The sequence below is a fragment of the Capsicum annuum genome, chromosome 8, assembly GCF_002878395.1.
Source record: "Capsicum annuum cultivar UCD-10X-F1 chromosome 8, UCD10Xv1.1, whole genome shotgun sequence".
Classification (NCBI taxonomy): Eukaryota; Viridiplantae; Streptophyta; class Magnoliopsida; order Solanales; family Solanaceae; genus Capsicum; species Capsicum annuum.
Window position 1 is genome coordinate 81,899,827 of NC_061118.1, and position 15,582 is coordinate 81,915,408.

The following is a 15,582-nucleotide window of genomic DNA, read 5'->3' on the forward strand; positions in this document are numbered from 1 at the left end:
TGAAAGTCATTTATAATATGGTCTCGATTTTCCAATCATGACAAGTGATCAATAACCTGATTTTCAGCTCCCTTTCTATCACGCACCTTAAGATCAAATTCATGAAGTAGTAGAATCCACTTAATTAGTTGTGGCTTTGTATCCTTTTTGTTCATAAGATACATAATGGCAGCATAGTCTATATAAACAATGAACTTGGTACCAATTAAGTAAGATCGAAACTAATTGAATGCATATACCACAACCAATATCTCTTTCTCCATAACTGTGTAGTTAACTTGAGCATCATTTAGTACCTTTCTAGCATTGTAGATTGATCAAAATACCTTCTCTTTTTTCTAATCCAACGCTTCTCCCACTATAATATCACTAGCATCACACATTAGCTCAAAAGGTAACTCCCAATCTAGTGCTATCAAAATTAGTGCTTTCATCAACTTCTTCTTGAGATTTTCAAAAGCTTCATAGAAATCTGCTCCAAACTTAAACTTGGCTTCTTTCTCTAACAATTTTCACATGGGACTTGCAATCTTTGAGAAATCTTGAATGAATCATCTATAGAACCCAGAATGTCCTAAGAAACTTCGCACGCCTTTGACTGTAACTGAATGAGGCAACTTTTCAATTACTTTAACCTTTGCTTTTTCAACTTTCAGCCCTTTGCATGACACTTTATGGCCTAAGATTATTCCTTCCTTAACCATAAAATGACATTTTTCCCAATTCAACACCAAGTTTTTTTCTTCACACCGAGATAGAACTTTGTCAAAATTTTGCAAACACTTTTCAAATGAAATCCCATACATAGAGAAAACATCCATGAATACCTCCACAAATTCCTCCACCATGTCTGAGAATATCACTATCATACACCTTTGAAATGTAGCAGGTGCAGTGCATAATCCGAAAGGTCATGCCTCTGAAAGAATATGTATTGTATAGACAAGTGAATATGGCCTTTTCTTGGTCTTCCAGTGCTATGCTTATCTGATTATAGCTAGAGTACCCATCTAGAAAACAATAATACTCTTGGCCTGCCAATCTATCCAGCATTTGGTCAATGAAAGGAATTGGATAATGATCTTTATAAGTGGTTTCATTCAACATCTAATAATCTATACATATTCTCCATCCAGTAACTATACATGTGGGAACCAACTCGTTATCATTATTCGTCACCATTGTCATTCCTCTCTTTTTTGGTACACACTGCACTGGATAAACCCATATGATATCAGAAATTAGGTAGACAATACCACTATCTAACCACTTGATCACCTCTTTTCGGACCACCTTTTTCATAACAGGATTCAACCTCCTTTGTTACTACACTTTAGGTTGTACCCCTCTTTCATGTAAATATTGTGCATGCAAAATGCTGGATTGATTCCTAAAATGTCAGATATCTTCTAACCAATCTCTTTCTTTCTCCTTTTGAGAATAGCTACAGCTTTATTTACCTGTATATCGGATAATCCTACAGACAAAATAACAGGCAAGGTATCTTGATCACTAAGAAAAATATATTTTAAGTGGGAGGAAGAAACTTAAGCTCCAAGTTAGGAGCTTCCTCAATTGAAGGCCTTGAGGGTGGACCAATTGGTCTATTCAATGGATCGATCAAGACTTTATTTGTCTTAATTACAGCCAAATTCATGATCTGGACCAATTCTAATGATTCTGAATCCCCATGTAGATCAGAATCCATCAACGCTCGCTCTAATAGATCATTAGATAAGAGCAACCGCCAATCCAAAGTAAGATCAATAACCGATATTAAGGATAACTCCTCATATATGGTTGGCAATTTCAATGCTCTATAGACATCAAAAACTTCTACTTTATCATATGCCCGCATTGTCATTTTTCCAGCTGCCATATCAATGAGTGACTACCCTATTGCTAAAAAGGTTCATCCCAAAATAAATGGAACAACTGGATCGGCCTCAAAGTCAATAATCACAAAATCCACAAGAAAGATTAAAGATCCCACTTGCACCAGTACATCTTCAATAACACCATCTGGTCTAGCAAGTGACTTTTCTACCAATTGCAACACAATAGTCATAGGTTTGGGGATTCCAAGACCCATCTTTTGATACCATAACGTGAGCATGAGATTTATGCTAGCCCCCAAGTCATACAATCCACATGCACAAATAGTTTGACCAAGGGTAATCAGCAATGTAAAACTCTTCAGATCCTTCAATTTTGCGGGTAGTTTATTTTGAATTTTTGACGTGAACTCTTTAGTTAATGCAACTGTAGCATATTCAGTCAACTGATTCTTACTGGCAATAATATCCTTTAAGTATTTCACATATTTTGGCACACTCTGTAAAATGTCAACAAGAGAAAGGTTTACTTGAACTTGCTTCAAAAGATCTAGAAACTTCTTAAAACTAGTTTCCTCTTGATGCTTTCTTGGCCTTTGAGGAAAGGGAAAGGGGATAGTTTTCTTCTCTATACGAATCTCTTCACTATCCTTTCTTTTTACTTCTACCTTTTCTTCCAAGCAACCATCAATAACCACTGAATTATCCTGCTCCTTCACCATCCTTCGTTTCTAGCCCACTCCTCGTTGTAACCTTATTCACTTGTTTAGGATTAGCCTCAGTGTCGCTAGGCAATGCTCTTTGTGGCTTTGTATTTTGTGATCCTGCGATTTGACCTAACTGTAATTTCAAATTTCTTGTGAGTAATTGTTGACTCTTCAATTCAGCTGCAAACTGTGTCTGTTGAGTCTTTATGTCCACTGTAAACTCTGTGTGTTGATCCATCAAATGCTTAAGCATCTCCTCCATATTACTATTCAAGGCAGTCGCCTGATTATTCTAAACCGGCTGTGGATTTGGTTGCACTGATCCCTTATACTGATTTGTATTTTGTTCTTGATCTCCACCCTATGAGAAATTAGGGTGGTTTCTCTAATTTGGATTATATGTATTGCCAAAATTTTGTTTACCCTGAAAATTTGCATTCCCCACATAGTTGACTGAATATGGATTAACAGAACATGCATTTACTTTATGCTCACTACTTCCACAAACTTCACATTATGCATATACCTATTAAACTACATTTGTTGTGGCTGCTGGTTGAATAGTGCCCAACTTTAAGTTGTTAAGCTGAGTAGTCATATAGTTCTACATTGCTATAATCTATGCTTGTAAGGCAGTGAACTGATCAACCTCCAAAACCCCTATAACTTTCTTGGGAGCATTCCTTGAGTTTGCATGCCAATCCAAATTTCCTTGTGCAATTCGATTTTGCAATGTATAAAATTCTTTATATGTTTTCTCTAAATCTTTACCCCCTGTTGCTGAATCCTAGAGAATCTTTGTATTAGACTCAAGGCCTTCTATAAATGTATAAACTAAAACATCATTCGATTGGTGGTGATGAGGACAACTTCTGAGCATGCCCTTAAATCTCTCCTAATCTTGGTAGAGATTTTCTCCATCTTTCTGTCTGAAACTCAATATCTCACTCCTTAATCGAGCTATTTTTTGTGATGGAAAAAATCAAATGAGAAACCTTTGAGCACATTCTTCCCATGTAGTGATGGATTGGTGTGGTTCAGGAAGTAGCCATCTCTTTGCTTCCCCAGTAGAGAAAAGGGAAAGAGTGTCAGTTTGACATAATCAGCACTCATATCTTTAGGAATATCTGTGTCATTTATGTCCAGGAAGGTTCGTAAGTTCTGCTGCAGATCCTCGTATAAAAGTCCTTAAAATTCTCCTACAAATTTCAACAATTGCACCATATTTTGTTTCAATTCCCATCGACCTCCTTGTTTAGGCTTCAGGATACTTTTAGTCACAAGGTGCGTAAGTAGGATTTCCACTTCATGAATAGGTCTTGCGACTGGTTGAACAGGAATAGCTGGAATTGGAACATTTCCAACATTTGGATCAGCAACTATAGGATCGAGTCTTTCTGCCATCGATCCCTGTTGATTGTATTATTAAGCTCTTCGTCTCTGATGAGAAATCACTTCTGGTTCTGGAAAGGGCTCTACTAACTCTTTGTCTCTAGCCAGTCCAATATTCAGGTGAACCTGTAAAAATTCAGCCACTAAGATCAAGTTGTAACACTTAAACTTATGATCAAAAACTAAAAATCAAAGCAATTTACTAATTCTATTTGATCCCCGGCAACGGCGCCAAAAACTTATTGCATCTCTACGCACACGCAAGTGTACGTGATCGTGCAAGTAATATAATGACTTAGACAGTCAGATATCATTCGCTCAAGGATCAATAAACTAAAAAAATTTTCAATCTTTAGTTCAAGACAATTGAGGATTAAGTGTTTTATTATATCAAGATTAAGATGATTTTGCAAAAAAAATGAAAATTACTAAACAAAAACTAATTTATGATGACTAAAGCAAATTAAGCAACGGTTGTAAACAATAATGAGGATGATTCCAAGGTTGAGAAATAGTGAACAATCATACCATTCTCTATTATTTTCATAGTCTAATTGGTTATCGGGTTGATGGTTCGCAAGGTTTATGCCACAATCTTAGTCTCCCCGCCTCAGATCTTCTATCTATTGCGTGTTGTTACTGTAACTCCCGTAGAGTTACAACAAATCTTCTAGACTCATACGGTTGTCTTCCTGCAAGTGAACCAAGCAAGGCTTCTAGGTATATTCCTATCCTTGATGCTAATTCAAATCCCTTATTTTATAAAAGAATAAGAACCTTGCTCCCTAATTTTTTCGTTCTATCCTATGATTCTCCACCCGGATTCACATAGAAATGTAAATTTATTCTAATGGTGGCCAATCATTAAAATAGTAAGCTCAAGAAATTAAGAACAACCCATATGATAATCCAAAGAAAAGACTATGAATAAGAATATAAAAGAGTACTCATGTTCTTAGCCTCGACCACAAAAAGGGGGTGTTTAGCTACTCATGGTTGAATTAACCATCCAAAATAAGTAACAAATCATACCCAAATTAATCCCTAAAATAAAGAAATTCAAAAGAATATTTATGAACATTAAAAGAGAGAAATTTCTTTTTTTTTGCCGCTGCTCCACTTGACAAAAGTCTTTCACATTATCTTGGATTTTTCCTTTTATAGCTGGGGCAAAATAGTTAAAATATTCCCGATTTATCTATCTGAGGCATTGCACCATGCCTTCGATTGCTATTTTCCATTAAAATCTGACAAATTACGGAGCTTAAGTATACCCCAACAATTGTAAAATGCACCCTCGCAGCGACACGCCACTATCGCGGTGAGCCACTGGATTGGGACAATTGCAAAATAATTATCCTCCATGATGCGCTAAACCTTCAGGTCATGAAATCTGATAAACAAAACTTCTCCGTGATACAGTGGTTTTGCGAACTTTCACTAGAATTCAACCATTGCTATTTTGTTGCTCATCGCAATGCGGAGTGTCTTTAAATGAGGATTTCTTTGTTCCAACTTTCCTTTTTCAGCTTAATTTCCATCCCTTGTTTCCTTTACTGCTTTCATATCCTCCTTGTATCCAATTATGCACAATTCTTTTTGATTTTGATCCTAAAAGTACTAATCATACCCATTAGGCACAAAATAGAATATAAGCTGAATTATACCTGAGAATTCGTACAAAAGTTCTTAAACTAAGTGCAAATCTGTATGCATATTGGTGCTTTGAGCATATAAATATGCCCAAGATCATGTGCCTAGATTTGTGTCATGTTTTCACAATATCCTCTATACTATTCGATCAGTCAACGAAAACTCAATTAATTTAGTCCAGTTTAGTTCAGTAATCCATGCTCAGTGTCTATTCAGATGGGAGTAGGAATTTGCACAGAGTGAACCCAAGGATGGAAACACACACTATCAGATGAGGTTGTGATTCTTAGAAGTCATCCTTGCATTGCAGAACTATGTAGCCAACATAGGTTGAGATATCAACACTATCAGATGAGGGTTATTGAGGTGGATATACACTGCTAGGTGAGGGTCCCACTGTTCCCTTTGGGGACACCATCAGATGAGGGTCACCCACAGCTTATCCTTACCAGTGGCACAGTATTGTATCCCTTCCAATTATGGTTAAAGATTAGACCCCAACACATCTATATTGTGTAATTTAGGTCATTTTGGTTAGATGATTACTTCCCATAGTTTCAGTTACAAATCAGGACTGTCAGATAAAGTCATTCAATCTCAGTAATAGAACTCAGATAGTTCTATAAAATTTAGGACTATCAGATACAGTCACCTCAAAATAAAATAGAACTCGGCTAGTTCCATCAGAAACTAGACTATCAGATACAGTCGCTCAGTGTTAGTTATTCTAGTTATATGGTTATCAGTATCTCATATTATTAGTACTCAGATTCAGTAATTATGTTATCATGAACTCAGTTAAAGTTATTATGTATTCACGCATGTATTATCATGCTCATGTTGTTTGGTAAGTTAGTATAGTTCATGTATACGAACCCTTTGCATTCAGCCTACCTCATATGTATACCAATACATTTAATCGTACTGGCTTATTTGCGCTATGGTTTTTATACCATAGGTTCAGAAGTACAATCTCCTAAGCATTAGTAGAATTCCATTTCTCAACAGTCAGATTCAGTAGTGAGTCCTTATCCTTGAGGACATAAGCATTATCTTATCATTTCAGTACTTAATTTATTTTTGTAAATGGAGTTAGTTGGGGACATGTCCCATCAACTCCTTATTCAGAAAGTCAGAGGCTTTTCAGACTATCATGTTCAGTTAGTTTATTATTTTTTTAGGTATTTTATAACCCACACAGATGTTATATTTTATTAGATATTGTGTCATAGTTTTGAACCTTACAACCTTTTTTTCTGCATTTACACTGTATATTATGTAGTGTTCAGGTACAGATATTAGTCATGGGTTAGCTTGTGGTCCTTTGGGTTCATGAGCACCGTGCAGCATTTTGAGTACCAGATTCAAGATGTTACAAGTAGCAGTACTACTTCCAGCCCCGATAAGGAAGGGGTCAAAATTTCAAACCTCGACCAAGTTGAGGCATTGAAACTAGAAGATACCAACCTGATTAAAAGAAAGGACCCACAAGTGTGGGAAATAATATGGTGCCAAATTGAGAGGCGTGGGAGCACTACCTTTATCGGCTTGAACTAACAGCAAACAGGTAAATAAAAAGGCCCATCTTAGAGGAGCACCAGATTGTCACTTCTTAGCTGCATGAGTACCTGGAGCTTGAGCAATAATTTAATGAGTATGAATTGGGGTCAATGAGCAAACCTCCTGGGACATACTATCCTAATATCATATGGGAGTTTTTTGCCAACTATTTAGCACTAGTTGAAAAGAAATGTCCTAAGGGTACCAAAATTTTAGACTTGCCATATAGGGAAGCAGTTTTTGTAAGAGATATCACTATTGATATCTCTGCCCTCACACTGAATAGGATGCTCTTTAGGCTTGATTATGAGGCACCGATGGCCATACCCGAACTTTATCATCGCTTGAGGATGGCCTCCAGCCAGAGGCCTTGGTTATCTAGGCTTTTCACTTATGATGGTAACCCGTTATGGGCACATAATATCAAAGTGTCAATTACTAAATCGTCCCTCATCTTTTAAGCTATGTTTTTGTGGGCTATTGTTAGACTCTGATTGATGCTGACGGAGAAAGATACAAACTTGGGCAGTCACAGGGCAGTGTTGGTTTCTAGTCTAGTTAATGGGATGAAGATTGATTTTGGTCGTATTATTATTGATGAGTTATTTGTCTGTGCACACAAAGTAGCGAGTGCTTTACCATTCCTGTGTATGATCATGGAACTACACAGATAAGCCAATATGCCTTTGATAAGAGGGGTTGACAATGAGGTTCAAGAAAGACATATGTAGGACATCGAGTAAACAAATGATGATTTGAATTATGACATGTGAGCAAATAAGCCACCTGCCTATTAGTCACAGTCAGCTCCAGCCCCAGGGATGTCTAAGATCCCCACAGGTATGCCATTACTAAAGACAACTTGTGTACCACTGATTTATGTGCCTCCCGATGCTTCTGCAAGGTCAGCTTCTATGCCCCCGGTGGGAGAAACAAAAGACACTGCATTTGTCCCACCTCAATATTCAAAATATTGGCTGACACAAGAGAACTTCGTCAAATCTATGAGATCCCAAAAAAAGTTTGAGAAGCAGCTAAATACATGGGCAAAGTAGTTCAAGCCATTCATTGACCATATTTTTTAGAAAGCCCTCAGACCTTATCAAAATATCCATGCCAGGATAGACGACATGAAGGAGCGTGTGAACAAGCAATTGGATGATTTATCAATTCTAGATTTTTTGAGGTTTATTGCAGAGTTTTGGCAAGCACGTGCTAACATTGTTGAGCTAAAAAGGCAACTATCCTAACCTATTTTTGATCCTACATTGATAATTAGTGATAAATATGAGAGCCTTATTGATCTTATGGTTAGGCTGCTAAAATATAAAGGTAAGTAGGTTAATAAAAGTGTTGACAGGAATACTTCAAGGAGAAAGAGGCATGAAGATATGACACATGAGGAAAAAGATGCTAAAGATATGAGAAAAAATTCTAAGAGATAGAAGAGAGATGAAAAAAAAGGAAGAAAAAATCTGAAGATGAACCAGTAGGAGTCTCAACTAGTTCAGCCCCAGGAAAAGGGGTCATAACTAATCAGTCCCGTTTGAAATACCTCCAATTCAGGATGAACCTATTGTGAGCACCCCTACCACCGTTGGGGTCATTAATGTTTCACCTAAGGTCGAAGAAGCCTCACCACATTCGACCGACTCACTAGCCTAAAAGGCTTTTCAAGTATTTCACTTGCTTATACCTTATTGTTCATACATTTAAGGACAAAGAATTTTTATTTAGTGGGGGTAGGGTACTTATTGTGCTGTTGGTCACCATAGGGGTTTTGTTGCCAGTGTTTTTTTCACTTGTGCACTATCTAGTAGAACTAACATGTTTAGGTTTTTGTTTATGTTTTTTCTTATGCATCATGATGTAAATATCATTCAGTGATTATATTATAGATGTTTTATGTTCTTTTCTTTTATCACCTTTTGTATGGATGGATGGATGATGAATTATGGAAGAATCCTGAAAATATGCTTGTGTATGAGACTACTTTCTTGTTGCTTAATATTTATTAATCAACCATTTTGAATCTATGATTAGCATTAGGATGCAAAGATAAAGTAAGCATGGTCATGTGATGTGAAACCAAGAGTTTGTTGGATAAGTATGAGTTTATTGTCCATGTGTGCGAGTATCTTTATATAGTTCTCACATAGTGTGTACAACTGGAACTTTCTTGGTTCATTTATGTTATTTTGTGGTTGATTTAATAGGATAGGATGGTAGGCCACCTTCAGTTGTAGTCCACTTAGGCATAAAAATCCCACTAAAAAATATGATTTTATCCTTTGCACCTCTTTTGAGCTTTTTTTGTTGTTTATTCAGTCCCAATAATTCTTATTCACTCTCAGTAGGATGTTAACACCTAATTTTGGCCCTGTTCCAGTATTAGACATCATACAGCTTAACTTAGGAAAAATACCTAAGTTGAGAGTGGCTACTGTTGGTAAGATAACAATCTGATGTTAGTGGGTTGGGAGTTGAAAGAAAACATTTCATCTAGCCTTGATCTATTAAGATATTATGTACCTTAAATGACAGCCTAAGTTGAGGGTGGCTGAAGTAGGAAAAAAGGGTATATGGTGAAAGTGTGGATGAATGATATGGATTTTAAGTAAAGAAAAAGAGCAATAGTCATAGTGAGAAGAAATTGAGGGTGAAGAGAATGAAATCTAAACTTTAAAGTTACTTCCCCTAAATCATTCCTCACCTAGCACTGAAAACTCATGATAAGACATAGAAAGTCCTATTTGATCTTTGCAAATCAATTGTAGGGGAGCATTAGATGATAAGGGAAAGCTTATAAGTGTGTATATTAGGTTTGTAACTTATTTTTTAGAGTGAGAGTCTTAGTTTATAGTCTATGGGTTAAATGAATAAAGTGTGGCAGACTTCTTTGACTATGATAGCAACCTGAGCTATATTTGATTTTACAGAATTCTGTGAAATATTATGTGTGTGATCATGTATGTGCTGATTTGTAACTAGTGCCAATTATGGATCCTGTTAGAGCTACATCAGTTAGGTGACAGTTGAGAGGTTGTATCCTGCATAGCTGAACGATAAAATGACCATCATTGTCTTATTCATGCATATGATATGTTGTTGGGTTGCTTGAGGACAAACAATTGTCTTAAGTTGAGGGTGTTGATGTTCCATCTTTGGATGGAATATTTTACATCTTTTATGAGGGATAATTGTGCATTTTTAATCAATTGTTGGAGTATTTGATGTTGGGTTTTAATGTTTTCAGATTATGAACTTAGCTAAAGAATAAACTTGGAAAAACAAGAACAAAAAGGAACTGACGGGTCATCAACCATGTGATGGACCATCTGGGTGTCCGTCAATAATAAACAGAATGGATAGAATTGATGAGCCAAATGACGGACTGTTAGACCTCTGATGGGCCATTAACTTGGCCGTCAGTGTGAAATATAAAGTAGTCCCTCAAGTGATGATGCGATGGTACAAGTTATGGACCGTAAAATCATTGACGGCCCATCAACTTGTCCATCACTTCTTAAACAGAATGAATAATTTTAGGACTCTCAGCGATGGTCTATGTGACAGACCGTCAGGCCACTGATGGGCCATCAACTTGACCTTCAACCGTGATGCGACAATACTGAAGTTTAAATTTTAAAACCCCAGTACTTGAAAACATATTAATACTCACTCTAGGTTTAGATTCGGTATTTTTTATCTTATTTTTAACTTTTAAGCAATTTGTAACCTACTATTCTCTAAGAAATAAGTTGATATTATGGATCTTACTATTTTATTCACTATCTTTCTTTGAAGATCAATAACAATCCTTTGGATATTTTTGTAAGTAATTTTCTAAATTATCTATAAGAAACACAATGAAATCTTCTTCTTCTTCTATGATGTGTGGCCAAAGTTCCCATAACTAGTGTTATGGGAGCCTTAATGTGGTGGGATGTTTAGGGTTGTGAGATTGCCTAAATTCTGTAACTAATTGCAATTGTATAAAATCTTCTTCATTTTTATGATCTTTCTTGGTTGCAAACTTAAAGGGTGAGCCAAAGAACACCACTTGTTTGAGTAGAAATGCATGTGTTGGGAAAAAATGAGATTTACAAGAAACTTGAAGGCCTTAACCTTTGGGTTAAGGGTTGATGCCTTAAAAGGATTAACCCACTTGAGAAAGCAATTTAACATATCAATATATTCTTTAAGCTCGAAAGAATTAAAGGGTAATCATCTATTAAGGTTGAGAAATGAATAGATGAACTTCATAGTTTAATAATTCTTGAAATCGGAATTTGTTACGTAGGAATTCAGGATAACTCACAATCTTGACTGTTGTCACATCTTGGTGAACATCATCCTAGTTTATTCATTCTCATTGAATCAAAACTTACAAGAATACTTATTAGTTGGAACACAATTTGTTACAAACATACTTCACTATTAACAAACAAACCCCTTTTATTATGGAACCTTCTATCAATAGTCCATTAATAATCATAACACTTAGTTTACACAGTATTCCCTGTGGGATTCGACCCCAACCTATTTGGTTTATATATTTGACAACGACCGCTTACATTCTTGTAAAAGAGTTGTAATTTTGGCATATCAGGTACATACTTCCATACAAGGGTGCTTCTTGCTAAGTTTCTTTTTGCTTATGCGCTATTAAGTAGAACTGTCTTGTTTAGGTTATTTTAATTGTGTTATTATTATGACTTATCAACTAGTATGTTTTTAATATGTATGCAAAAAGAGTATAGGGAATGGATTGCATTTGTTATTTGTTATTTTAGAATCTTTAAAACCAAGGACCCATCAAAATTATTTGGTGTATGTATGTGATGCCATTTGTTAATTTAATCTTTATGGATTTGTGTTTATCATTAGTAGAATATGAATGTGGAGATGTTTTTTTAGTAAAGGATCACATGCCTTTTTTGAGTTTTATCCATTTAGCTTAAATAAACTATCCAAATTATATAATTAATCTCTTTGATCTCTTTTTGAGCTGACTAAACCTTTTCTCTTTATTAACCATTCTCATTTTTCATTTTTACTGTCGAGATTATATTTTGGACCTGATCCTTCCTTGGACATTATGTTTCTCAAGTCGGGAAAATCTCCTAAGTTTAAGGTGGCTACTGTAGAGGATACAACAAGTGGAATTGGGTATGAAAATAGTGGTTATTGATAAGATAAGCAAAAAAGAGTTAGGGTGTAATCTTGGAAAATAAATAGTAACCATAAAAAGAAAGATAAATAGGGATTCAAGTCAAAAGAGTTGTTCACCCATGAATATAAATCAATTGACAGTAAGGTTAATAAGGATAAAATCACAAACATAGATGAAAATGGAAGTTCGTAGATGACTAGGAAGGTTGATTCACTAATTCTCAAACGTATCCTACCTGCACCTAAGACTTTATTACAAGCCAAGGTTGTTCTGATAGTTATCTTAGTCAACCTTCTAAAAAAAGAGATGAAATATTAAGGGCAAGCCTATGGTATAACATATGCATTATTTAAAATTCACAGTGAGAGTAAGAGATTTGATTTTCAGTCCCTAAGTAAAATCCAATATACTGTGTGAGGGACTTTTTTGTAGTAAGGATATGTGGATAGAACATTAGGCTACTAGCTATTAAATTGATTATTTTGATCATATGTAAAGTTTCTCATTTGTATTATAATGCCAAGCATGGATCTCTGTTGGTTGATTGGTAAATAGTTCATGTATATTAAGTCATGAATCTAATAAGGTCAACTTTAATGTACAACTTATATTTTGTTCCTTAGGAATTTTGATGTTTGCATAATGTAATACCGTTTAGTTGCTTAAGGAAAAGCAAATGCTTTATATTGAGGGTGTTGATACGCCGGAATTTTGACGGTACATTTGAGGCTTACTAAGAATAATTGTAAGTTCTTAAGCAACTTTTATTGTTTTTAATCATATTTTACTTCCTTATGTAGGAAAGTTAACATGTCATAAAACAAGACAATGAGTTAAAAAGGCAGTTGATGACTTGAGTTAACAAACAACTTAGTGGTGAGTCATTATCCTATGTCATCAACCTTAGGTAGAACACAAGTCAAGTAGAATTTAGTTGAAAACTTAAGTTGATGAGCTATCTACTTGTTGATGAGACATCAACTAATGTCTTCAACCTTAGTTAGAATAAAAGTCAATAAGAATTCAGTTAAAGACTTAAGCTGACAAGCTTTCAACTTGTTGATGAGCCATCAGCTGATGTCTTCAACCATAAACAAAATACAAGTCAAGAAGAATTCAATTGAAGACTTGAATTGCTATGTTGTCAACTTGTTTACGAACCATCAACTAATGTCACCAAATTTGATTCAAACTTTATTTTGCATTAAATTTTTCATCTACTATAAATAGCAACTTTCAGGGGTTTTTAATCAGCTTTAGTCAGCATACTTTAGACGTTACAACTAAAGAATATTTTGAAGTTTTGAATTTATTCTTGGGTTTTGGAAACCTTTTTCATTCTTGGATGACAATTTAAGTGTAAATCCATATTTTATAAGAATAACTTTCTAATATATAAATTCCTCTTCTAAATTTTCTTTTAAGTCTTGAGCTAAAGTTCCACAACTAAGATTGTGGGAACCATGGTGAATTTGTTGTTTGAATATTAATAATTTTTGGGATTTTAGTGATACTGGGAATTATATTGATAATCTTTTTGTCTTAACAGATTTCTAATGTTTGCAAACATTAGAAAATGTCTTAAGGTTAATTGACTTGATATAATAAACTAAAACAGGAAAAAGGATTTTCAACAATGATTTAGAGTTTTTATCCTTAGTCAAATGGTTAACTCTTTAAAAAGATTGACCAACTCAAAATAAAATCGAATTTCAATAATATTATATTTAATATTGAAAGAATTACAGTGTTAATAACCCAATTTAGGTTGCAAAACATTTGTGTGAATGTTAAAAATCGATAACCTTATCTTTCCCAATATCATGAGAACCTTATGTAGTGATTGATGCATAATTGTGATACTAGTCATGCTGAACACAGCCCTAGTTCTATTCTCTACTAATTTATATCTCAACAATTTAATGTTGTTTTCTAACAATAAATTAGATATTGTTTTATAAACATTCGTAATGATCCCTCTCCTCTGCCCCTCCCATTTCATTGAAAATTCTGACTAATAGCCATTTGAATTACATACAACATAATTGTTACCATATTCCCGATGGGATTCAACTCCTACCTTTGTTGGGATATTTATTTGACAACGACCGCTTATTCTTCTTTAAGGAATTGAAATTTGGCTATATCATATATATATTTGGTAGTTTATCATGTTTATTCTTCTATAACTCCTCATTGGCTTATAACATTTTGTATTTAGCAATGAATTTTTGCTTATCTATTGGAGGGTTATAGCAGGTGTCATCATGACCCCTTTTTAGGTTGTGACAACGTACCAACATCAAGAAACTTAATATGAAAAATGTACAATATACCCCCGAACTTTAATAAATGGTACAAATATACCCTCCATCATACTTTTAGTACAAATATACCTTTTCTGTTAATGAAAAGGTACAAATATACCCTCACTCTTTAATAACTGGTATAAATATACCCTTCGTAATACTTTGGGTACAAATATACCCTTCTCATTAATGACAGAATACGTGTCAGCATCATATTAGTTGGCACTTTTTAGTTTATTTTGTTAATGTATCCTAAATTATAGAGTAGCCAATATGGGTCGACCCATCCTGTTCGAGCTTTGGAGTTTGATGAGCTAGGTTGGGCTGGCCCATCAACATGACAGGCCAGAAAATAGCAAGCATAACCCATCACACCTTGGGCTATAGACCCCACGAGCCAGCGCATTTTTTAAAATATATTATTTTTATAATCTTAATTTAAATTTTAAATTATTAATTAAGTAAATATTTATAATATAATATTACATAAAGTTACTATTATTTAATCAAGTCTCAAATTTACAAAAACATATAAATAAACTATGAAACTAAATAACTTTTGACATAAAATGCAAATAAAACAGAGATATTGAAAAAATAAAACTATTAATGAGTAATAATATAACTAGCTAAATAATAATATTAACCTATTGTTTTAATTGATCACAATATAACACAGAAATTTCAATATTTAGTCCATTAAAGGTGAAAATGAACTCCTCAAAAAATCTCATGGCACTTGTGAGTTATAGTGTGTTCAACAATGCCACATTATCTTCATCAAACATATTTGATTCCTTAAAAATTTTAGTATTTTAATTATTTATGTATTTTATAAATATATTTAATATTTAAATATCTATGATGGTCCAAATAGACTATGAGTTTGGACTTTTTTTAATACTTAGTATTCTATTTTATCTTTTAATTATTTTTGGTTTGGCCCACGG

At 34.5% G+C, this 15,582-nt stretch overlaps 1 protein-coding gene and 1 non-coding gene across 2 annotated transcripts; one reads left to right on the forward strand and one right to left on the reverse strand.

Moving 5' to 3' along the window:
* Window positions 1-1,912: 1,912 nt before the first annotated feature.
* LOC107879097 lies at window positions 1,913-2,557 on the reverse strand. The gene has a single exon (XM_016726215.1). It carries the CDS (start codon window positions 2,555-2,557, stop codon window positions 1,913-1,915), a length of 645 nt encoding a protein of 214 aa, XP_016581701.1.
* Window positions 2,558-3,393: 836 nt separating this feature from the next.
* On the forward strand, window positions 3,394-3,500 carry LOC124886764. Its single transcript, XR_007044175.1, has one exon. It is a non-coding gene; the product is annotated as a small nucleolar RNA R71 (small nucleolar RNA).
* The last annotated feature ends 12,082 nt before the right edge of the window (window positions 3,501-15,582 follow it).

Bases quoted from the DNA above. Each gene is read 5' to 3' on its own strand.
- LOC107879097 (XM_016726215.1), bottom strand. From the start codon at position 2,557: ATGGTGAAGGAGCAGGATAATTCAGTGGTTATTGATGGTTGCTTGGAA.